This window comes from Pieris brassicae, chromosome 9 (assembly GCF_905147105.1).
Source record: "Pieris brassicae chromosome 9, ilPieBrab1.1, whole genome shotgun sequence".
In the NCBI taxonomy this organism is placed as follows: domain Eukaryota; kingdom Metazoa; phylum Arthropoda; class Insecta; order Lepidoptera; family Pieridae; genus Pieris; species Pieris brassicae.
Window position 1 is genome coordinate 11,287,202 of NC_059673.1, and position 26,986 is coordinate 11,314,187.

General features: G+C 33.6%; 2 protein-coding genes across 2 annotated transcripts; one reads left to right on the top strand and one right to left on the bottom strand.

Annotated features, from left to right (window-relative positions):
• The first annotated feature begins 3,938 nt into the window (after positions 1-3,938).
• On the top strand, positions 3,939-26,798 carry LOC123713946 (nuclear RNA export factor 1). Its single transcript, XM_045667850.1, has 17 exons — positions 3,939-4,104; positions 4,503-4,621; positions 4,892-4,936; positions 5,890-5,949; positions 6,177-6,530; positions 8,808-8,949; positions 10,190-10,334; positions 12,441-12,512; positions 12,942-13,037; positions 13,848-14,082; positions 15,111-15,234; positions 15,913-16,129; positions 18,273-18,471; positions 20,241-20,413; positions 21,926-22,126; positions 26,176-26,291; positions 26,554-26,798. Exons 1-17 carry the CDS (start codon positions 4,052-4,054, stop codon positions 26,645-26,647), a joined length of 2,445 nt encoding a protein of 814 aa, XP_045523806.1. The 5' UTR covers positions 3,939-4,051; the 3' UTR covers positions 26,648-26,798.
• On the bottom strand, positions 23,119-26,035 carry LOC123713945 (nuclear valosin-containing protein-like). Its single transcript, XM_045667849.1, has one exon. The coding sequence runs from the start codon at positions 25,941-25,943 to the stop codon at positions 23,328-23,330; it is 2,616 nt and encodes an 871-aa protein (XP_045523805.1). The 5' UTR covers positions 25,944-26,035; the 3' UTR covers positions 23,119-23,327.
• Positions 26,799-26,986: the final 188 nt, after the last annotated feature.

Genomic DNA, 26,986 nt, shown 5'->3' on the forward strand with positions numbered 1-26,986 from the left:
GGCTTGTGGATGCATTTCCTATCGATACTCTGTAACTCCCAGAAACGATTGCGATTTCAATGTCGAGTCTCTGTGCATCCATACAAGTTGAATGTAGAAGTTCCAGAGCTACGAGTATCGAAAGAAATATAGCGAAATTGCACACAAAAATGTCGGGATCACTGTCACTCTTAAAAGTTACAAAGTACAGGCCCTGGAAGAGAAAGTTGTCTGGAACTGGACGCTATGATAGGTTGCGTATATTTATAAATATTTCCAAAACAATAGGTACATAAAAATAATCAATTAATAGGAATTTTGTCGCTCTACTTTTTGGATGAATTCTTTCCGTAACACATTGACAAAAAAATATTATACGATTCATTGAATCACTACACTATCTACGTATGCAAGTCCTTCGGTAAATGTCGATTAAAGGAACTGGACTTTCGAGATTTTTACCTTTTCTCATTAGGCATTTGCAGAATTTTTTTAACTAGATTTATAAGGAACAGAAATGTTGGACAACAAAGTATTCAACTGGAGCCCTTTAAAATGAAAAATATGATGACAATATAGGAGGACGGACGAGATTAAAGAAACAGCTGAAGGCACACAGTACAGTACAGTACAGGCAGAAATTACGGGATTTGATATTGATGACACAGGAATAAACAGCCTTACTTATACAATAGTATAAGTTAATTGAAATAAAATGCTTTATTTTTCTATATAAGTTGAAGTCTAGAAATTGTAGAAAACTATTAAAGAGAAGACGTAGATATTTGATTGTTATTATCTTAGCTTTCTATGCTCAAACATAAGTAAACACGGGATTACGATCTTATGAAATTCAAAAATCAATCAAGAATTAAATTTCAAACTAAGCATAAACCTGTTCGAATTTCAAGTTCAGATACTGATACCTGTATGCAATCAGAGATAAATGACGTCATTAAGTTTAACCAGATAAGTTGTGTGCCAATCCATTGTCGCTTTTTGCCATAACACCGAAATCGACTACATAACAAGTAATACGTGTATTTACTCACCAACCACTCAGATTCAGGTCAAACTTGCATAAAACGTTATCGCAATTAAAATTTTTGAACAAAAGAGCGAAACGTAAGTTAAAACGAGAAAGATTACTGACGTTTCGACACAAAAAATAGAAAACAAGATGGCGCCGAAATAACGAAAAAAATCGTATACAGGTTGTTCGCAGCTTCGCAGTGTGCAATGGAAATTATAGTTAGAGTATTTATAATTAATCTAATCTATGAGGAAAATAACGTGAACTTAATTATATCAAATGCGCGCGAACGAATTAGTGTTGCGATCGAGACTGACGTTACATCGAGTTAGTGCAAATTATTTAATTATACTCGTGAAGATTCGATAGGCTCTTAACTTAGACCCGTGACCTCATAAGGTCACTTAGTTCACAGGGTGATTATTTCCTGGATATTTAGTAAAATATTACTAACTCTTTACAACATTGAATATTGATTTAAAACGTGTCTGTTTAAATTTATATAGGAACGAAAATTACGGGATTCCATTTAATTTTCAGATCAAGTTTCTTACGGCTTAGGCTCGATTAACAGCTTATTTATTTAAAAATTAATTGAATATATATTTAAAAACCTGAGTGTTTAAATTAATTTTTTAGATCAAATCTTCAAGTTTCTTACGGCTTGGGCTCGCTAAACAGCTTATTTATTAAAAAAAATTACAGATTTGCATTCGGATTAATTGAATAGGATTTCTGGTCCGACAATTTCATGTCCTCAATAAAAAATCAGTTTCAATCTGTCTCTTATCAGTTGTGGTACACTGCACAATTAGAAAAGGTAATATTACTGTTATAATATACAATAATGCCCAAATTGGCATCTCCTGGGGTTCGTGAAGCTATATCGAATTCGTCTTTCTACGAAGAATACAAGCAGGGACTAATTGCCTCCACCTGCCGACTAGATTTAGGCCAAGGCATCTTTTACCTGAAAATAATATTTCTAGTCTTTTAAGCGAATTTTCTAGAACGCTAAAACGAAAATGGCATTACGATTTTAGTTTTTGTACATTCATATAAACGTCGATGTCAGCCTGTTTTACTGGTCAAGTAAGCAACATCTTTCCGATATATCTTTATATATAACTGTGTATATCACTGAACTCCTCTTAAACGAATGGACCAATTTTAGTTAATTTTTTGTATGCGTTTTGCTAGAGCCCTGGATGATTTAAATTCACAAATCAGCCCGGCAGATACACAAAGTAATTTGTAAATACACTTTAAACCGTAAAAATATTCTCTTATTATGTTGAGTCCAATTTAATCATAGAGAACTAGTTATTTTAAATTCACATTCATTGGTCATTTATTTTACGCACTTATATTTAAAGTAGTCACGTTTTAATAAAATTCACAAAAGAATATCAAAGCAATTAATTTATACCAAGCATCCTGTATATTGTATAAGGCACTCGGGTCAAGTGGGCTTAACAAGTAATATTGCATTTTGTACGTTGTACATAGTGTACCAAGTGCATGCTTGTGTAAAGATAGCTTGCGACTTGAGTCGCCTTATGACTCCCTGTTCTACTTAAACTTCACAGTTCAAATTACATTTATATTGTTGTTGCGTTGGTCTATTGCTTAAGTACTTACTAAGGTTCATCGCAAATAATTTTCTAACTATAAACCCAATTTACACTTGTACGAAACTTAGTCACAAAATTCGAATCGACGCATAGTCCTCGGCTTATTTTTATTATTATATGCGTCATTAAGAATGTGAATGGATCGTTTATTTACTAATACAATAATTAATTAATGTCACAATAAATTTAATCAATAAACAGGTGTAAAATAAATTGAAACTGTTAAATTATTTTGATAATTAAATCTTCTATCAAAGTGTGGGCTATAGAGGTCAAATGAATACTGAAATTTTAAACTTCGAATCAAAAAAATGCTACGCTTTAGTAATTTTAATGTCTTTAAAAAAACTATAATATAATAAATAATGCGTCTTATCAGTATACTGTATAGATATAACACATTATAATGCAACGGAAATATGTATATACGTTATTCAAAAACATTATGTTAATGTATTTTTTTTATTAAGAAACAAATCAGATATAACTTTATTTTGTCCTAAAAAGTTTCTAAATTATTTTTTAATAGAGACCAAGTGATCCGTGTTTTATAACAAGACTGAAAACTTATTACCTTGTTTACTGTCTGGAGGCAACTGCAAAGCCGGTGTGACATTTGCATGGTTACTCGCAGGTGCTTCGCCATCCTTTGTCCTAAAAGCATGTGCATGCCTAGGAATGTCTATCGCGTATTTAAACTTTTTATGTAATAATTATTCGGTCGTAAATGTTGACTTTTAGCTTCTAGCGACCGGCAGTCACTCTAGACTATATTTCTACCTAATTAAAATAATTTATTGTAATTTTAGAATAATAAAGTGTAAATACCTTCTCTATAAATATTAAAATGTTGGTTGACGATGTTTTATTTAAATATAGTACTTGCGTAAACCAAGTACAATGTTGAAAACTAAACTGCTAAAAAAAGCAATCCGAGAAGTTGTAAGTTCACGGTGCTAACATTAACAATAAAGGCGATTGCGGGTGAAGATAAAAAGTAATATTCAATTTCTATAGATAAATTTATCCACATATAGCTTATAAACAGAATTAAAATTATTGAGGTTCCGTATTCGATTCGAGTAAGATTCATAAATTATCATTGATTAATATGCCAATACGTTATTCGAACAATTGCGACATCTATATAGTATCATAAAAAAACACAACGTTTTTAGAAGAATGTTTTTGTGTTGCTGCAACACATTGACAAATTGTTAATTAAAAGTCGCCTTTAATCATCCTAAATCAGTAATTGTCAACTGTCACTGTCTTACTGTAGATTGTTCATGTACAAACAAACTCAATGCTCTCCGATTTTGTTTACAAATAGAAAGGTTTTGAAGAGGTTAAATATTAAAATACAACTGTGCCAAATACAATTCGGCGCATAATTGTCGGTTAGATGTCGAACCAAAATAATGCTCCAAAGCAAGATCATAATAAATTTAATTTACGGTAAAAATATTTTGTAACCTTGAAACTTAATTATTTAATTATACAGGCCCGGAAAATGTAAACAAAAATTTAAGAAAGCAGATAATAAAATCACAAAATTTGGTATGGAGGAAATTATCAAAACCAGGAGTCTGGTGAAACGTTTAGAAGTTTTGTTGATACTCAAAGTCACTTCACTGTTCAGAAGTCTGTTAATACTGAACCAGAAATATAAAAGAACCAAAACTTAAGATCTCTACAAAAATCAATTCTGTAATTATCTTTAAACTTAATCATTTGTATTATATAATTGTTGTGTCTATTTAGATTAATTAAGTTTAGCTCACTTCAAGCTTAAAAAAATAACAATTGTCTATTAATTATCATATAGTAATTAAATTATTGACTAAATTTTTCAGATTGCTTCAAAGAACTGATACAATAAATACAAAAATTAGAGAAAAAGGGTTGGAAAATCAAAGAAATTTTCATGTTTTGGCAGCACATAAACCAGGACCAAGCAAACCAGCCGACAATAGTAAGTACACTTAGTGTTATACATTTTAGTCATTGTTAATTCATTAATAAATTACTTCTGATAATGATGATATAAAATATTTTTGATTTTATATAATACTCATATAAAAATTTAGATTAAAGTAAAAATAAATATGCAATTACTGCATTAAATATATTCTTCTTTAAAACATGAACTGCTTAAAAATTATTTTACATATTAAATAATAAATAGATGAATATAATTTATAAAATGGCATACTCATACTACTTTAAAATATTTATTTTACAGAAGAGCCACCTAGAGATACTTTACCATATGTGAATCGCCCTAAAGGTAATATAAAAATTAAGACTTTCATAGTAAACACAAGTAACATTCAGCATTAAGACTTTGCAAGGTCTGTTTTTGACATATGGGTGTCATATTTAAGTATGTTTCAACCCTGAATGTTACACTAAAGGATTTATAAACTGAAATGATGCTTTCCTAGAATTATAAACAACAAAAAGATAATATTAGGTCCTTACATATAAAAGATGTGTTGTATGGCAGGGACAAAACATATATTTTTTAAAATAGAATATATTTAATTAATCAAAGTATGTACTATTTATATGTATGCATCCAGAACGAAAATGTTAGAACCAAAAACGCAGTATTTTTTGCGACACCGCCGCCATACACATCATTAATCCTTCCAGCCGTTTCTACCACTGGTGCCACAATGGAACTCGTAGTCGTAAATAACGCAATGTTTTATTCTTTCCACTTTATAAATAGAGTGAAAAGAAGAAAAAATTAAATGAATTATGGTTTTCTATAGAAATTTGAAATATAATATATTATCTGTGAAATAAATATCTACCTGTAGCAAACTTACAGTTCTACTAAAACCTCATCGAATTTAGTGGGGAAAAAATATATTTTTCAGACTTTATTTTAACACTATAACAATCTTTACAATTTGATACAAATGTCTTGTATATAGATTGAGGTATATCCTGTAGTCTCATCTGCTAAATAAATGGACATTTTAACGAATACATTGCAAATCTATCTGGATTGTTAAATTGACATTTCATCAATTACACAATAATGAAATAATGTATAGTATAAAACTGTTCCTAAAAAATTATTCAATTCAGTGCTTTGATTTAGTCTTTTAATTTTTATTTATAGTTTCAGCTAGTAGCGATTTGACTATGTTTGTTTATATGATTATGATTCATAAAGCCTAGAAAACTGATATTTTATTTTTGTAAATACACGAATTACTAATGTTACAGGTGTACCTGTGACATTTTTGTTGAATCAAGATTTTCAAGGGGCTATAACCCCTCAAGAAGGTAATTTCTATTTTAAAAACATTGTTTGTTACTAATTAAAATTATATATAAAAAAATAATTTGTAGACCTTTACTGATTTTGTGCTAGTCTGAAACAATTTTTTTTTCGCCGGGAACTAAACCCAATACAGTTTCGTCATGTACTCAACTGATATGTGTAATATTAGCCAAATATTATAAACTAAGCTTTATTGTTGTTTAAATTTTGTTTTAAACTAATTTTATAGGACCAATGGATGAACCAAATCGTACAGTGTCTGAGCAACTAAATACATATGATCAATCAACATTTCTTCAAGCTAAGCCATCTTTCAACCAACCAATCCAAATGCAACAATCTAATCAAATTTATGGTTATTCTATGGGGCAACAAATGCTTGGACAAGCACAAATCTTTGGTCAACAACAAATGCTTTTTCAACCGATGTATGGTCGATCAATACTTGGTCCAGCACCCCAAATGTTAACTCAGCCAGCTGAAAGGTGGCCAATGATTCAAACAGACAATTTTACAAACGCATCAAGGGAACAGTATTCTCCAACTGGTATTTACGATGACAACGATAGTAAATCGGATTATGGTAAGATAAATTTATAAGTAATGTGTCCAAAGAATATTTAACTAAATTATTTTTTCTATGTTACGTTGAATTCATTTTAAATAGCAAGGCAGTTTGTTTTTGTTCTAAGCCCAGAAATTGGGATTGTACGTTCTAAGGGTATAGGCAGCGGCACGTAAGTCTAGCGCTGGCCGATACGTGGAGGGGATTGCTGCGCATGTGTACTGTCGCGCACGCAATACATTATATGCCACTTTGCTTAATGATTACCTAAATAACGATATTAAGCTGAACGAAATGTGAAGGATAGCTGCTGCGCATGATTACTGTCGCGCATGTAAGTAATATTACCTATCTATAAGATATAATAAGACAGTAAAAAAGTGTCTGTACATAGAACGTATTTCCAAAAAAGACCTAAGATATTTTAACAAGTTTATGGGATGTCGAAAAATAAAAACATTATCTTTTAATTTGTAATCTTTTATTAATCTGAATCAGAGAACGGTATCACGCCTTCAATGGTCTCGCGACAAGGCCTTTTGCTTACTGAGGGCCCGGGCTCAGGACTGCTTCGTTCGTTGATTTGGTACCAGCTTTAAAAGTCAGCAACGCATTAGGTATAAACCCAGTATCAAACCCTGCGTGGACAATGACAACTCGCTGTCCTTTCGAAATAGGTTTCTTAAGCCCCTTAGTAGTACCATCGGTCCAGGCTTTTGAAGAAGAGTGCGATGAATCTACGTAAGATTCGTCTGTATAAACAATAGGCTTTCCCTCTTGGCGATATTGCTTTATTTTCCTTAAATATTCGATACGTTGAAAACGTCTATTAGAAGTCTCAAGCAGCACTTTCCGGTTGTTTTCGGTGTTTTTCCACCGAAATCACAAACTCTTAACTATTCGCCGAAGACTTCGTTCTGAACCTTTGAAATTTATGTCATCTTCTAGCTGCTTTTTAAGCTTTCCAATGGTAGGAAGTTCATTATTTGTCTTGTGAAAGTTATGAATAGTTCACTTTATTACTCCTTGGTCGAAGTTATCGATATTTGTGACCGGTTTTGTTCTGGAACGTTTTTTGCCAGGTGTTCTGAACACTGTAATCAAATCAGAACTTTTGGCTTGATTGGAGATGTTTCTTACCGTTGCAATTGACGTTTTTGTTGACTCTGCTGTCCTTTTTTGGATTTTACCTAATTCGCTGACTATACTATTAAATTTTAGGTTTCCTTAATGATTTCGGCAGTTTGTTTTATCTGGCTCAAATTTACAATGTTGCTGTCCGAATGACTGAACAAAGTATTTGTAGCTTCGTCAATCTCACTTTGGATTTGTTTCAAAGAATCAATTAATTCGTTAGATTCCCTTTTTAAAAAACAATTCACGTCATAAACCATTTTCCTGGCTTGTCTTTTCAAAACAGTATTTGTTCTAGGCAAATTCACTTTAAAGTCACAAGCAAACTTAAAAACAAATAACAAACAACAAAACACTAACAAATTCAAACGTAACAAAAAACAACAAAACGTAACAACAGTAACAATAATATTAATGACGCGACTGGAGAGCCAAGCGACGCTACGCGCGCCCGCTCTTCATTCCGCTAGCCCCCCTCAGGTACCTTATTTTTTACTTCTGCGCAATAACGGTCAGCGCTAGAGTTTCGTGCCGCTACTTGTACCTGAAGTCACAATCTCCGCTTGACTACTGTCAAATATGTCAAAGTTCAAATATAAGATTTTTCTGCAAAGCAGATATAAGTTTGAGTGACGTTCTAGATAATATAGGCATGAGAGACTCTTATTAGAGAGAGGCTTTTATTAGTATACTAAAGTATAGCTACTTAATTTATTTGACATCTGTCAGTTCTAGCTTCATAGTGCACAGATGCAACATCGTAACGGCATTCGCTTCACTATAGAACAAAAATTGTTTATGTTCAGAATGGTTTATTACTGAAAGTACACCGTAAAGTTACTTTCAATTGTCAATTACAATAAATAAATAATCAGATTCTTAAAAAGTTAAGCTATTGTGAAAGTTCAAACGAGTAAATAATATATGTCGGACCAATGGCGTCACTGTCAGCTGCCATTGTCGATATGTCACAGAGATTATAAATTATCAACCACAAAGTCGAATCAAAACCGGTAATACTAGGTTTTAATATAATAACAATGGCAGCTGACAGTAACGCCATAGCTCTGACATGTGTATATTATGTCCGCCGTTACATCATTACACTATTTAATTTTGATGAGGTTATCTTTTACCTATGTACCTTCATGCTTTTTTTAGGTTCTAGAGATTCAGACTCCTCAGATGTATTAGAAAACCAGAAAAAGCGTCAAAGTGCCTTTGAAAGATTGGGGCCACAGACTAAACAAACTAAACCCAAGTTGACCATCAATTTGTGTCTCGATAAAGACCAACCTATCAGGTTAACCCACTTTCTAATATAAACTTGGAGAGATGTTTTTATTTCATAATTTATTCATAATAATTTTCTCGTTCCCTTTTCTCCTTCAAGAAAAGAGCGTACCAATTATTAAAAGGCCGGCAACGCACTCGCGAGCCCTCTGGCATTGAGTGTCCATGGGCGGCGGTTTCACTTAACATCAGGTGAGCCTCCTGCCTGTTTGCCCCCTGTTCTATAAAAAAAATATATATAATGTTCTCGACCACGGCTTAATAGTAACTCATATATATAACTAGGCCATATATGTTTCGTGATAAAAATGATGTTCTTAATAGTTTAATACATACATCGCAAACGAATAAATGCGCACATAAAAAAGTCAATTATTCAGGGCCGGATTTAGAGGTCTGAGGGCTTCGGGGCAACAATGGATTGGTGGCCCCTGGCCCCAATTTTTTTTTCTTATAAAATAAACAAATTTGTTTCAGTCGAATTTTTTAATCAATAATTTATTGTGAAACCAAGTAGACTATTTAAGTATTTAACAATCATATCAAAGTAAAAGTGATTTACTAGTCGGAAAGTCTTTTGTTGGAGCTCCTCATGTGTGAAGGCCCTGGGGCTACAACCCCGATTGCCCTCCCCTAATGCCGGCCCAGCAGCAATAAGTGACCCGTGATTCAAACGTACGAACTCAGTGTATGCCACCTCTATTAAACCCTTCAGACACATTCCAACCGCGTGTGGCCAAGCGCCGCGCCTTTTCGACATTAGACATCTAGCCGAGAGAGTAAATTGTTGGATAAAGTATTTCAATTCATTATAGCTTTCTACAAGTATTGCGATCCATTGCCATCCAAAAGCAGTGTTGGATTAGTGGCTTCAGCATGCGACGCTCATCGCTGAGGTCGTAGGTTCGATCCCCGGCTGTGCACCAATGGATTTTCTTTCTATGTGCGCATTCAACATGAGCTCAAACGGTGAAGGAAAATATCGTGACGAAACCGACTTGCCTTAGACCCAACAAAGTCGACGGCGTGCGTCAGGCACAGAAGGCTGATCACCTACTCGCCTATGAGATTAAAAGAATGATCTTGAAACAGATACAGAAATCTGAGGCCTAGACCTGAGACGGTTGTAGCGCCATTGATTTTTTTAAATTTAAATAATACACGTACAACTGCACGTTTTTTTTAATAATTCTGATTATAGAATCGAATTATAGATACGATTGCCATCGTACTATATATATATTTTTCAGAGAGGTAGTAACAAAGCAAGTTCCCGTGTATGAACGAGATGAGATAATGACCAGTACGGACCCAACTGTTGTGAAGTTCCGATATTTCTGGCCTTGGAAGAACACTATACAGCTTAAGCGGAGTGTCACAGCACGATCTTCGAAGGTAATGTATTTATAAATACAAAAAAACACACTAAGTGATTGCTTTACAGAAAAGAAAACATTAAAAAGATCGTTATTTATATACATTTGATCTGAAGTTCGCATGTTCTGCCACACAACAGCGTTCAAACTTGCCTTACTTACTTAACTAGTAATTTTACATAGGAGTTCCATACAGAAGTTTTACATACAGTCATAAAATAAAAAATAGGTTTATTATGGAATATAAGATACAGGTATCACTTATTCCAAGTCATTAAATTTGAATCAGTAGACATCCGTACGCATTGGCAAAGAAGACAGAGGATGTAGGCCTGGGGAAATTCGAGCGTAAAAAACTCTCGGTACTCATTTAAAATAGCAAATCATCAAACAACACTTATTTTTAAAAAAATATAGCAAATTAATTAGAAGTATTCTGTCTAGCACTAGTCCCCCTTTTATAAACGTTAACTTTGTAGTAAGCCTTTTTACAGAGATTTTAATGCATTTCTTAAATTTATTAAAAGGCAGAGATAAAAGAGCCTCTGGGATTTTATTAAAGAAGAGTATCCCTTTTCCCAAAAAAGAATGACTAACTTTAGATAGTACGGGGAAATGGCAGCCTGCGTTTGTTCCGAGTATTAACATTGTGCGTATAGAAAATTCTAGTAAACTTATCACTATTTTTGTAAACATACATAATATTTTCATAAATATATTGCGAGGGAAAGGTATTAATTTAGTAAGTATATTAATTTCCTTGAATTTATCTCTTAGAGATTTCCTACATTTTAAATAATAGATTGCACGAATATCCCTCTTCTGCAGAATGATAATAGTTTCGACATCAGCAGCATGACCCCACAATAATAAGGCATAAGTCATTAAGCTGTGAATGTAACTAAAATAAACAAGTCTAGCTGTATCGACATCATTTACTGGACGAATCTTTTTAACCGCGCTGCAGAAGTCTCGTCGCCAATCCGTTAATATGAGAAGACCACTGAAGTTTTGAATCCATCGTGATTCCAATAAATACAGTTTCAATTCCTCATCATTTATAATTGATCTAGTATACATAACCCTTGCATCTTTAGCACAAAATTTAAATTCGTTTTTTTTTGCAACGTCCTTTATACTAAACCAATGGCCAATCGAAGAGAGAGCATTGTTCACATCGTCAAAATTTGTTATTTGTCGTTTGATTTTAAAAATCAAGGACGTTTCAGCAAATATCATTATAGTAAATTCTTATATTATTTTATAACTACATCATCACATTTTTAAAATATATTATGACGTTATCAAATAAATATTAATTATAATGTTTCACGCAAATAATCATTATTATAATATTTTTTTTCTAAAAGTAAGGTATTAAGTCGATTTTTAAATACACGTAAACATATGCAATCGTCCGGCAAATATAATCTTACTAGTGACAGACGTTCTGTAGCTATTTTACTATCTTTATCACTGAATAAAAAATGAGAATTTACATAAATCAAAGCTCCCTCACCACACGCCAACTTATGATAACATGATATATAACCTATATGCAGGCAGCTCGGGTAGATCTTTTCGACTCAGGCGTGACGTTCATCTCCTTCAACTCCTATACTCAATTCTTTTCAATCCCAAAACTACCTCTTATCTTAAAAAATAATGTATAGATATAATATATATAAATTCTTAGTTCCTTTTATATTTTGATCTCCTCTAATAGATGCTTTTTTGGAAATTCCACAGTTCATCCTTTTTAGGCAAATCGGATCTCCGCCATAAAGTTGTGAAATACACTCCATACGACCGGCTTCCTCTCTAACCTCTTTTACATTAACTCTTCTTAACCATATCCTGTCCTATATTGCATTTTAATTTGTGATTCATGAACCGAATAGTTTTTAGTTTTTTTTTTAATCAAGTTTGATAATTGTATAATTTCGTAATTATTTTCACTTCTTGCTCTTTACCTTTAGAATTTTTTTTTGTGTTTTTTTTCCTTTGTAGGGTTGCCTGGAAGAGATCGCTTGTTAGCAATAAAGCCGCCGGTTGAATCTCTAATAAGTTATGTTATTTGTTTTTATTTGTATCGAATTTTAAAAAATAAATCAAACCTTTTCAGACTGTGATGATGCTGGAGCGGGAACAAGTGGAGGAAGAATACAAAAATGATAATTTGTTCATGATCGTGTCTGTAAGTTATACAATTTATTCATTGAATAGAAGTTGAGAAGTTGTGTTTATTATCACATATATATGTTTTCTTTTAATATTATATGTTTCCTCCAGAAGAAGACCCATACTAATATTTTAATTAATAGACAGTAAAAATAATAATAGCCTTTAATCACATTTATATTTCTACCATTTCATTATACGAAAGAAATGAGCGTACCAATTTTTAAAAGGCCGGTAACGCACTCGTGATCACTCTGGCATTGAGAGTGTCCATGGAGCGGCGGTATCCCTTAACATCAGATTAGCCTCCTGCCCGTTTAATATATAAATAAAACTAAAACAAGATGAAATCTGGAGCTAATTTTTTTCCGTTTCAGGCGTTCTGAAAGTTATTGCCTTCTTAGACATTAAGAAGGAAATTATTTTTTTCTGTATTGCATTACAGGTGGTAGGATTCCCGCCATCATGGACTAAAGAAAATGTCTTGGACGCGATCTTAGAAGATCTCAAAGAAAAGAGTTTCATTCCCTGTTTTATTGAGGTATTTTTATTTTTGATACTTAAGTTAAAAGGTTTCAGGTAGGCTGATAGAACAATTTATTAAATTTGTGATATGACAATTGACTACAATAATATTGAGTCCGAACCATAATGCCACAAAGTAACTACATTATCTATGGTTAGCCACAGACTATGCTAACGATAACATTAATTTGATTAACATTTTTTATTATGTCGTTTTGACGTTAACCATCCAAATGCGAGAGATAATCCTTGTTCCTAGATACCAGACTGTCCTTTGTTTCATGTTCCTCTATTCCATCTTTGGATATATTTTTAAGTGTAATTCTTTGTTACGAAGTAAAGAAATAAAAGTTAGGAGAATTTATTGAATGGATATAGATGCTATTTTTTTATATCCTGAATCTAAGTTATAGTAACTTGGGCGTAGGACTCACATCCCTGAGGTTGTAGGTTCGAAAAGAGGCGTATTCGCCTTTGTAGATGGACTCAAATGCAATAACAGCATACGACGGTGGCCTGATATATTTTACTTTTTTTTTTTAAATAATATTATTTTATTCTCACGTAAGTTTTTAAGTTCAAACTTCATACCCAAACAACCAATGCACTTACTGTCTATATGCATTTAACACTCGCTTGTACGGTGAAGGAAAACATCGTGAGGAAACCGGCATGCCTTAGATCCAAGTCGAGAGCGTGTTAGGCACAGAAGACCAACCACCGCCTTATGAAAAAAAATATTTTGAATCATAGAAGTCTGAGGCCCAGACCTAAAAAGTTCTCGCGCCATTTTTTTTCACCACTATAAACATGGTGTCTATTTCAGTTCAACTCAAAAAATTGCAAATTCCTAGTAAACAGATGTCGTTCAGCGTTACTGGCACTGCATTGGCAAGGCTTTTCAATTCGTAAAGACGACGTCGAATTGATGATAACCATATCGGTGACGACGTTGAATACGAAAGTGTTGGAATACATCCCCCGTTTGGTGATTAGGAATAGGCTGATTTTTGGTTATGACGGCCGAAAGGTTGATTTGAGCGAGTTCACGTTGAAAAGTGGTGAGTTTTATAATAGACATAGACATAACATTTATTACTAACAAAACACACGAGGAACACATATTCATAGGAAAACACAGGAATCAAAATTAAAAAGAATGACAGATATTTTTTTAAAGAAAAAGGTTTAATTGTGTAATGCGTGTGAGCTTTGGTTGTAATTTGCCCTGGCTCTGCATTATGCTGAGGAGCAGAATTCCACAGCGCTGGTCATTCTGCTAGAGACCACAGCAGCTAGTTTGCGCCTCAGTCGCAAAAAAGAATAAGAATCTAATAATAATAATACTTAGTAGAAACTAATAATAATAGTAGTAGTAAAAGCTAGTAGTGTAAGTAATGAAGAAAAAAATTTGACAATGTAAATTAAATATAAGAATAATTGTTAAAAGAATTAACAAATATATTATTAGTATTTGTTATTGTTTGGTCTGCACGGTTACAGACAGACTTATGGCAGTGAAGTAAAGTGAGGAATTGAAAAAGTGTACCGTTATATATATTTAAGTAATTAAATTTTTTTTAATAGTACATATAAAAATGTATTGCACTACGGCTATTTCGGGAAAGATTGAGTCGTTTTGGTCGTGGCATTGTTAATGATAATATTGGCTAATAACAACTCAAAATAAAGAAAGAAGAAGAAGAAGTCAAAAAATAAATAAAATAAATTATTATTCATATAGATAACACAATGTACACTAATGAACGTCAAAGGATAATTTTAAATTTACTGCCAGTTCTCAAATTAAGGGCGTAGAACGGAAGAGAAGAACTGGCAATAAACTCTCCGACACTCTTTTTAATCGCCAAGTCTTTTTGTATTACACAAGACAGATCAACTTCAAAACTCACTGTCAAATTTTCAATCATACTTAACCATAGATAACATGTTTTGTGTGCCTATGCCCGTCTCTCGGTTCTAATTTGAGAGAAGGGGAAGTAGCTTGGGTATAGGCAATAAGTGAGTTTCCAGCCTTTGACTCTCTTTCACCGACTTGTAAAAAATGATTTATTACTTCCTATTACAGATATAAGTAACTTTATATATTTCCCGTTGAATCATCCAACGAACCAATCTGAGTTAATAGAACTTATACAAGGTTGTGATTGGGAGAATCTGGACCAGCTGAACTTATCGCACAATCGGCTTACGTAAGTATTTGTACCGTACAAAAAACCTCTCACTCATGGGCCAGTCATATAACTGCTTATGTTGCCATTTTTTACTTGCCGGCTACAAAAAGGAAGGATATCTGTTTGATTTATGTATGTATTGCTCGAATTGGTTATATCTGCTTTAAATGTGTGTGTTTGTTTACAAATATTTCTTAGTTATGTCGAGATATAGAGCTTTTTACGGGTATTTGAAATCGGTTAAGTTTTTTAGACTACTTCAATTGTTTTCTGCAGTTTTTAAAGCAGCAGTAGTGTTAGCTTCAGTGTGTGAGTTTTAGCCTAGAGGTCGTAGGTTCCATTCCCCGTTGTGTACCAATGGATATTCTGTCTATGTGTGCGTACGGTACGTACGGTGAAGGAAAACATCGTGAAAAAACCGGCAACATTCAAATTAAATAAAACACGGCGCCTGACGATCAAGATCACTTACACCTCACCTACCTGCTATCAGAAAAACCAATAATCACGGAACAGTATCAGAATAATCTAAATCTGAGGCTAGATATAAAAGCTTTTAGCGTCATTGATTTTTATAAAACAACTATCGAATAACTATCATCATCATTCCAAAGTTATTGAATTTAGGAAATTATTGCCTACCTTCTAAATGCAGTAAAAAAGTGTCTACCCTCAATTAAACTTTATTTTTTTTAGGTCCATACAAGATTTTGATCTCGTATCAAAATTACCTAAATTACTTCATTTAGACCTCTCATATAACTTACTGGATGATATTCAATCAGTGTTGCCATTGCGAGGTTTAATGTTGCAATCGTTATCGCTGGAAGGAAATCCCTTATGTTTGAATTATGTGGACGGAGATTATTATATAAAAGTGTTTAAAACACTATTCCCCTGTTTGAGAGAATTGGTAAGTTTTTTTTTATTTTGTTACTGGCTTTTATTGCACGTAATTCCTGATATTAATAGAAGACACTTAAAGAGAACTAAACCTTTTGAGTTAAAAATCTAGTGTAGTGAATATAAGTGCAAGGTACCTCAGACACACGAACATAGTATCAAAACATTACAGAACACTAGGAAAGTTAAAGAACTTACACCTAGTGTATAACTGTAAAAATTAAGTCTACATAATATTACTTGTTAGTCATAATTAATGTATATGATTGTAATTCGTAAAGTCACACACTTTTTTGTGAACTTAGGAACAAAAATTCCTGAATCACACAATCATATAAGCTGGTATGAAATGATACCGAAGTTTCGCAAATGCGTTGCCAACCTTTAAAAAAGAAAAAAAATATCATTTATTCATATAGGTGACAATGTACAGTTACGAACGTCAAATAAATATAATAAATGCTTCTATTATTACATTTACTGCCAGTTCTCAAATCAGGGGCGTAGAACGGAAGAGAGAACTGGCAATAAACTCTCCGTCACTCTTTTAAATCTCCAAGTTTTCTTATTTACACAACGTTTGTATTCTGCAATCATTACACCATGTTCCACGTTATATCTTAAGTAATTAATAATAATAAAATTATAAACAAAGATTTGTTTCTTTTATCTGGCGGTATGGAGGCTTTAAGAACCGGTAATCTTGTTCGAATTTAGAAAGAGTTAACTGGTTCCAAATCAAATGCGTAATATTCGAATTTTACCCAAAGGCTTGACTCACATTGGGCATAATCGAGCGCGGTGGGTCAAAATTTCCAGTTCCAGTGAATTTTGTACATTCGTGAATAGTACTTGCTCAACAGTATACCTATAATACAACTTTTTGTCGTTACTTTAATACGACATTGTCGTCGATACGTTCGTATAGTCAAGCGTCGAAGCCCGCTTACATTATACATTTTTTGTTTTGTTTTGACGTGACAACGTCTTATAATTCGATGGAGCCGGCTGCACGCACGAAAAAACATGACTCATGCGGCGTTACCTCGCTCTGAATCGTTCCATTTAAGGCTTGAACTGCAAGCGAGAGCGCGGAACGAGCGACAAAGAGGCACAATCCTACTTGAGTGAGCGATGAAAAAACACTTGACATAATTGTATTTATGCGTACAAATAAATGTAACTTGATCAATTCAATTGTGATTTCCATATACCTACTTCTCTATATCTATACAAATATCTATCAAGCAAAGAAAATTAAAATTCCATCAGTATTTTCTTATGACGTTGTCACGTTCAACTATCGTCAGTAAACCGACTTTACAGACAATCGATTTTTTTTAATACATGTGTCTTCTGAGACATGGAACATTACGATCTAGCCTTACTAGTAAATTAAAAGTAATTTTAGTCTAACCTAATTTACTAATAATGATAAATAACATAAGAAATGGTCCAGTACCACGTACAGTCTGTATTATACACTGTTCTTGTATTCTATTTGTTCACTTACCTCGGTTTAGCACTTTAACACTAATTCAAATGATTTTGTCTTGTTCAATCTTCTCACTAGTCCAGTGTCAAAGAGTTGAATAGCCTCGACATTCAACTTTGTATCTTAATAATGGAAACTGGATTCCGCGCCCGTGAGGGTTGAGCCTACGACTAAAACGCCGGCAACGCCCTCGCGAACATATACAATTATCGATTTCACTTAGTTGACATGGTATTTGAAGTTTTCTTTTACTTTTATATAGATTAACTTTTTCATTTTGGTTCAGATTTTCTACAATTGATTGACGTGTGTATATGAAATTTTATTTCCTTTGAATTTGCGACTTGTAAGATTATTAAGGATTATTATCAAGTAAATTGTGACTTTATCTTTAAATATAAACGAAACAAAAACGCGTGTTAGGCAAGAAGTTGCATGGCCGGCAACACACTCGCGAGCCCTCTGGCTTTGAGAGTGTCCATGGGCGGCCCATTTTGGCCCCTGTTCTATAATAAAATATAATTCTATAAAAAAAAGACTAGATATTTGTCTATTTCGCCGGCCGGCACGCGAAAAAACGTCTCAAAGAAATACTTTTGAGTTATCAATCAACGATATATCAAGAACACAAACAGAACTTATGTAATAAAATTTTCAGGACGGCATCTCCATTCAAAGAGGTCGTCGAATGCCGGAATTGAAACAATGCTATTGTTTATGTGACGCTAAACCGTTAGTTGAGAAGTTTGTGAGCTACTTCTTCAGGCTTTTGGACCTTGAGCCGGACAAACGGACTCCTATACAGGAAATGTATCATAGAGATGCAGTGTTGACTGTTACCAGTAAGATGAAATTACGTAAGTGAAACCCATACGTATTGGCTAAGAACCAGTGGCGCTACAACTTTGCGAGGTGAAATACAAAATACCATCCGCATCACCTCGACGTCCGTCGTTCCACAACTGAGCGTTTTCTAAAGCAGTTTTTGCTGCGCACCACCACTATGTGGAACCAGCTACCCACTGAAGTATTTCCGAACCAATTCGACTTAGGGTCCTTTAAGAAAAAAGCATACAAATTCTTGAAAGGCCGGCAACGCACTTGCGAGCCTTCTGGCAATGTGAGTGTCCATGGCTAGCGGTATCACTTAACATCAGGTGAGCCTCCTTACATAAAAATAGGTGTGGGCAGATTTCTGTAGCTGTTTCATGATTATTTTTCAATCTAATAAGCAAGTAGGTTATCAGTCTCCTGTGCCTGACTCCTGTCGTCTTTTTGGAGTCTAAATCCGGTCACGATGTTTTCCTTCACCAAAGAAAATCTATTGGTGCGTAGTTAGGGATCGAACCTACGACCTCAGGGATGAAAGTCGCACACTGAAGCCACAAGGCAAAACAATATCAGCTAAATAATATATTATATTAATTTAAAACATTAATTTAAATAATAATTATATTAAAAATTATTAAAGTTAAATATTATTTTTAATACACTGTATTTGCTATGCTTACGTTACATAATTGTTGAATTTTCAAAGATTTATGTTTCTTAATTTCACTGCATTTGTTTTTTAACCTCATCAATGATGGCCATTTCTGCCGAACATAATGTTTAATTCCCGAATATTCTCTAAGAAAAGTTTCAAATCGCTATAATTTTGGAAGTTCGCCTCGTGTCTACTAATCCAAAATATCAATTTTGGTAATCTGGAATATCAAAGATATGAAATTGAGAACTTAAATATTACTATGCTATCTACGCCAAATTTAGACAAACATTTAAAAAAAATACACAGTAGAACCCGTTTAAGACGATCACGCTTAATACGATTTTACGTATAATACGCCACTTTACGCCAGCCCCTGCAAACGGAGACATTTCTTAACGCTTAATACGATTCGTCATCCCGTTTAATACGCCCTAGCCCGAGCCGAGAGGTCTAACCGAGCGCTCTAACGAGAGCCCTCAGAAAGGCCCCTCCGCCCGCTCGTGAGGAACCCGAGATACTGCAGGGTTTTCCTGGTTATTCTTCCATTGATGACAATGTAGCACCGTACGAAATTCAATCAATTGAAGACCTTATTGAGAATGTGAATGACACACAAAACGAGGCTCTAAGTGATAATGATGAAGACGAAGATGAGTCAACTCCGTTTTTGTTAAACGCCCAGGCATTATCAGCTGTTAATGATTTAAGACGCTATGTAGCTTCTTTGGATCAAAGCGAAGATGCACTGCAAATGTTTAAATATATTGAAATTCTTTTAATTGCTAATGCATCAAAATCTTTCTGTCAAACCAAAATAAGTAAATTTTATATAATGTGATTATAATTACACTACGTATTTAATGTAATTTATAAATGTATAATTTAATACCTATATATACGAAAATTAGAACATAATAATATGTAGTACGTATTATTTTCCCCATCCCGCATAATACGCTTTCTCGCTTAAGACGCGTTTTTGGTAGGGTCCCTGAGGAATCGTCATAAACGGGTTTTATTGTATATCAAAGTAGGAAATTTACTTCGCTAATATTCCTACGTACTTCTCTTAGTACGTTTATAAGCGAAGTCGAAGTAAAGATCATTAATTCTTAAACTAAAATTATTAACCCCAAGGTTACAATCACGAATATAGTCTCGTACGTCAGCTGTTCCACCGCAGTCGTTGCTTAGCGGAAGGTAATTACGACTTCGTCCAAAGTTCGGAAAAAATCGGTAAATTGATATACAACTGGCCACAATTACGACACGATATACATTCCTTTAACATCGACGTCATGATGCATACGGTAAGTGAACTTATTTTCATTGTATTCTGAATAATTAAGGGATATTCAAAACTTTCTTGATCAACTTTAACACAATATAGGTAAATAAATAATGTTTCTAAATTTACTTTTATAAAACAGTGTTGGCCTAGTCTAGGCTTCAGCATGCGACTCTCATCACTGAGGTCGTGGGTTCGATTCCCGGCTGTGCACCAATGGATTTTCTTTCAATGTGCGCATTTAACATTAGCGAATGAAAACATCGTGAGCTTGCAATCGAAACCAGCTTGCCTTAGACCCAAAGAGTCGACGGCGTGCGTCATGCATAGGAGGCTGATCACGTACTTGCCTATTCGATTTACAAATGTTCATGAAACAGGTACAGAAATCTGAGGCCAAGACCTAAAAAGGTTGTAGCGCCATTAATTTATTTTTATTTTTTTAAATTTACTTTTGTTTACGAAAACTGGTAAATATCAAAAAAGTCGCTCTTCGAAATCAAAGTTTTTTGATGTGAAACTTCTTTAGAATCGTTGTGATTTCAAACCGAATACGACGAAAAAAGCGACACTTTCTCGACGACATTTTCTCCCACGTTAGGTCTTATGAATTTATGTGTCTGTCTCTTTTTACTATCGCTTTTTCATTTAATCGATTTTCAAACCGTCATTTTTTAGTTTTTACCAAATTAATGATTGATATTTACTTTTAAATTAAAATATTTTTTTTAAAGAAAAGATTAAGCCTACATTTAGATAGTCAAAAAGTCTAATTAAAGTATAATAAATTTAAAAAAAATTGTTAATTGCACACGTTTTTTCATTATATTAGAAGCTCATACGTCCGATTTTAAGTACGATATAAAAGTTATATTAACTACAACTACTTGGTCTGAGATTTCTGTGTCTTTTGTGTAATCACTGATATTTTCTTATAAGCAAGTGAGCTTTTTATAAATTGAGAGTTGTCGTTAAATGGAGAGAAGAAATAAATAGTATAGATAAATCCAGGACTCCTACTTATTGGTCATGGTCAACAACAGTACACGTGCAGGCAATCCCAATTTGTAAACAAAAGACCGAATTCCTTAGAAAGTTCGTTTGCATTTTTTTATTTTAGCAACTTAAAAAGTACTTTAGTAGTCAATTATTATCGTTATTGAGTGGGGTGTAATGGTATGCAGAGTGTATCATTGTACAAGCTAAACCAACTAAAGCCAATTGATTTCAACGCTTTAGGGAGTTCGTTGTTAAATCGAAGGACATGGAATTAACACTGTATTTCTTTTTTATTTATATTATAATACTTGGACACTATTATCGTCATATATAAATTTATATAAACTTAATTTCCTTTTGTGTGTTATTTGAGTCTTAAAAACACACACACTTGGTTGCCCTAGGGATTAAGAAACGAGACTAAGTCTGACTCCCTTACATCAATGTATTGGATTTGACATTCGGGAGTTCGACTCGTTTCTAAATCCTGCGAACTTGCTTATCTAGTTTTTAAGTCAATTATAAATTTCCTTAGGAAAGACAAACTCTCCTCCAAATTAATGGTATTGTCAGTACAAGATCCGAGACGTTGTCTGACGAAGAGAAGGTCTTAGCGTTCACAAGAACTGTCCTACTTGTATGCGAGGACGGCATTGAGTACAAAATCTATAATGAGATGCTGTATTGGGATGAAGCTACAAAGGAATGTGCCGCAAACGCCTTCACAGTTGCCATTGTGAGTATTGTAATCCCAAAAAGAATTACTCAAGTACAAATTATTTATTGAAGTGTCCTTACGTGTAATAATCTTTTTACCATGCATACAAACAATTACATGAAGACTAAAGCATTAGCATTAAGTAAGTGGTAGTTAAAGGGTTATAGAACTAGATTTTGGTGCATCAGAAGATTTATGTACCTTTATCTTTAGTACTTGACAATGACTCTTGTGTCTAAGATATGCCAGGTTCCTTAGTGTTTACCTTCATACGTAGCCGGGGTTCGTACGCACTACACTTATGCAAGGGTTTAAACTTCCATGGTAAATTATTTGAACGCCATAACACATACTTATTTATTTATTTTACAATACAATAAAAGCTTACATAAAGGAACACGCAAACATAACAAAAACCGATTGTACACCTTTAACAGGCAGATACGGCAAGCGTTATACGTTATTGATAAAGAACTATTTATTCATGCTTATATCAACTAAATGTGATTTTATTTATTTATATCTAAATTTCTAAGTATCAAATTTAGTTCCATAGTCGCTTCCTATAAAAAAGCTCATATACTATACCTCTAATATGCAAAAGGCCTTAACGAATTAATAAATTTTGATAAAATAAAACTAGTAGAAGTTAATTTTTTATTTTCAATTGAAAACAATTTTTTTTTAAACGCTAAATATTTCTAGTGATTAGTAAGCGTGCTCGAATAAAATGAATTAAATTTTCTTGTAGAAGAAAGTATACATAAATTCTATTGATTCATAAAAAAATAATCGTTAGTATTCTTAGAATAGTAAGTGCGGATTTATAATTTGCATGTAATTATTACTGTTTCAATTTAAAAAGTAATATAATAGTGAAACTATATTTACTACACCGAATTTATAAATGTGTATTTTCTTGTGTGAGATATTGAACTTCAGATTTGTGTATTGCATGATAATTTTCACTTCACAAGGTCTCAAGTTAAGGACTAAAAATAAAGTTTACATAGTAAAAATACTTTATTAATTGCAACTTAAGACATATGAACTACATTATGTACACACAATCACTGTAAGATATTTTTGGGGGAAAAAGTTTATATTATAAGGCTAAGTCTTAAGGCAAACCATCAAATTATTAAAACTGATCATGACATATGAATAATTTGATCAAAAAAACCAGAATGTGATGCATGTATTAGACTAAATCAGTATGCTACACAGTGTCCATAGATTCCTCGTTTGTAGGTTCAGTCTCCATCTCCATCTCTTTCTCATCAATACCCTCTGCATATTTTAACCGTAGTTTTTCATAATGTTCTCGCTCCTTTTGTGAAACTGAAGGCTTACATTTGCTCAATGCAGCTCTAAAGTCATCAAAAGTAACAAATATATCGGCCTCCAGGGTTCCATTTGTTATATGCGTTGTCAATGAGTTGGTTGCTGCTGCTCGTACTAAACCAGACAAATCTGCACCAGTATAGCCTTCAGTTAACTCTGCAAGGACTTGCAAATCTACATCGGGTCCTAATTTTGGTTTAGTCCCACATTTAGTAAGCTTCTCGAGAATGTCGTGCCTGTCATTCCTTGCTGGCATGCCAACATACATAATACGATCTAGACGTCCTGGTCGTAACACAGCTGGGTCAATAATATCTGGCCGATTTGATGCAGCAAGTACAAAGACACCTTCTCGGCTTTCTATACCATCCATTTCAGTTAACAATTGATTGACAACTCTTGTTGAGCCATTGTTATCGTGGGAGCTACGTCTTGGACATAAAGCATCAAATTCATCAAAAAATATAACACATGGAGCAGAGTTCCTTGCTCGTCTGAAACATGTGCGTACAGCTCGTTCACTCTCACCGACATACATGTTCAGCAGCTCTGGTCCTTTGACAGAAATAAAATTGACTCCAGCTTCATTTGCAACTGCCTTTGCTAATAAGGTTTTACCACACCCTGGTGGACCACAGAGTAGGACACCACTCGGTGCAGCCAAGCCTAGCTTCTTCATTTGTTCAGGGTACTTCACAGGAGCTAATACAGCCAACTGTAAATCTTTTCTGACCTGGCTTAAAGATCCCACATCATCCCATGTGACATCAGGTACTGTAACAATACCTTCTCTGACGGCACAAGGTTTTGTTGTTTTAAGTGCCTTAAGAAAATCTTCTTGGCTCAGTGCAAGGCCTCGGAGTTTGTCAGATGAATATGGAGTAGTATTTTCTAATAAATCTAAGACTTCAGCTACAGGATCAATTTCAATGTTGGCTTCATCAATATTATTGCTTTCTTCTATGGGCACAACAGCACCTTCAATGTTAGGCTCCTGTGGAATTGCTTCATTACTTTGCAGAGGTGGTTGAACATCAGATGTGATGTTTTCTGAATCTCCAGCCTCATCTGCTGCTACATTTGATGTAGGTTCTTCTACTTTTTCCCCATTTGGTATAGTATCTTTTGGAATTTCATTGGTTGTGATACTTGCTATAGCCTTTTTAGTTTGTTCTTTTTCTAATTGTTGAATATCTTTAAATATCCTTTTTACTGCGTAAGTACTTGCTTTATTTACTAATGCTTGTAAATCAGCTCCCACAAAACCTGGTGTAACTTGAGCTAAAACATTCATATCCACTTCCTCACTTAGTGATAAGTTTTTACATAAAATTGTAAGGATTTCTTTTCGGGCTTTTAGTGTAGGAATACCTAATGTAATTTCTTGTTCAAGACGACCTGCTCTTCTTAAAGCTGGATCTAAAGTATCAGGATTATTTGTTGCTGCCAGCACTAAAACACAAGAATTTTCCTCAGCTAAGCCATCTAAACATGCCAATAATTGGGCCACCATCCTCTTTTCCATATCTTTTTGAGCATTTATTCTATTTCCACAAACAGAATCAATTTCATCAATAAATAATATGCAAGGTGATTCTGATACAGCCCGATCAAAAAGCTCTCTTATCCTTTCTTCAGATTCTCCTGACATGCCACCCACTAATTCAGTTCCACTCACTGCTATAAAGGGTAATTGTAATTTACCAGCTATAGCATGGGCTAACAATGTTTTACCTGTCCCAGGTGGCCCATGCAGTAATGCCCCTCGAGGACTTTTTATACCTAACTTTGTATATACTTCAGGATGCTTCATATGTAAAACCAAATCGCAGATCTGTGTTATTGTCTCTGACAAACCCCCAACATCTTCAAAACCAACTTTAACATTTTTTGGTATGCCAATCTCAAATTTCTTTTTTGTAGCTACACTTTTTGTATCTGGTTTACGCTTTTTGTCAGCTGTGTTACAAACTACAGGTTTTTGAGGTGCTTCTGAGGTATTATTTGTTTTACGAACCGGAATATGTGGGGTTATGGTTATTTGATCATTGATTTTGGGAAGTTTTGGCGCCGCACTACCCTCTTCGTCGCTGCTTATTATATCGATAGGTTCACCAGATTTATCCGTCTGGCGTCGGGAAGAAGCCGATCGCTTTTTGTCTTGCATATTGTACATTGTTAGTAAACGGTCGTTTAAGGCACTGTTGTTATCGTCCAACAGCTCCAAATCGGACTCTTCCTCTGATCCTTCCGATGTGGATGCTCCGTCTAAACCGTAACTCTGTAGCACTACTTTATAAGCACTTTCGACCATCTGACAGAAAGCGTTGTCGCTCCTATTGTTATATTCGCGATATCGCTCTTTGAGTGACCGCGCCATTTGACTAACATCCACAAATGTTTTATCGACATTTTCCGCTAAGTAGTTCTTTACACGTGAAACGATTACTGGATCGTTTACCGTCTTTTGTCTGGTTTGATGTTTTTTCATTTTAACAAGTTATGTTTTCTGTGAGAAGTTATTATTGAAATGTAAGATGGACCCACGCCGTTTAAGAGTCTAGACACAAGTCGTAGTTTGATTATTTGACATTAGTAGTTGGATGCGAAACTTTATTAGAATTCAACGTGACATTGACAGTACCGACTTAACCTCGGGCGACATAGACAAGTCGATGATATATTGAGTTATGACGAACAGTAAAAATTTTTTTTAATTTTAGGTTCAAAATAAAACACCAAGTTGCAAATTTGAGACTCCCTTAGATGACGAGACCAAGAATAGTCTAATAAACATTTTCTCTAAATTAACTGGTTTAAATTCGCGGCAAAGTACAAGGTAAATATAAACAAAATTCGAATTTACCATACACTTACTTACAAGTAAGTCTTGTCTTGTAAGTAATATACAATAATTAGAAAAATTGTTGTCTGTATTTTTTTTTAAATCTCATACTTTCGATACCAATGATTGTTATAAACTTGCCATAAAAACTATTAAATTGAATGCTAGTTTCGCGTTTGCGAAATTACATTTTTTAAAGTTAATTTTACTGACTAGTAATTAATTTACTATTATAAATTATATTTTTTTTTTACAGGTGCTTGGAAGAAAAAGACTGGGATCTGAAAATAGCTCTAGAATACTTTATGAAATTACTTAAGTTAGACAATATTGAATGTCTAACAAATTAATAAACTTTTGTTTACCCACCTAAACTAAAATAAAAAAAATCTATGAAATTTTTTTAAAGGCTTATGTTATGTATTTGTAGAAATTAAGATTATAATTTATAAAAAAAAATTAGTATTATTAAGGAAACTGTTATCATTACCTTCCATTGAATCAATAATATAAAACTTTAAATTACCCTTATAGTAAAAAGGATATAAATGATCTAATGCATTAAACTTAAAATTATTGTTTTCACAATTGTGTATAATGTACTACAAAACAGATTTCAAAGCAATTGTTATTATATTTTTTTAAACCTATAAATAACATAGTAATTTTATTCATACATTTAATTACTT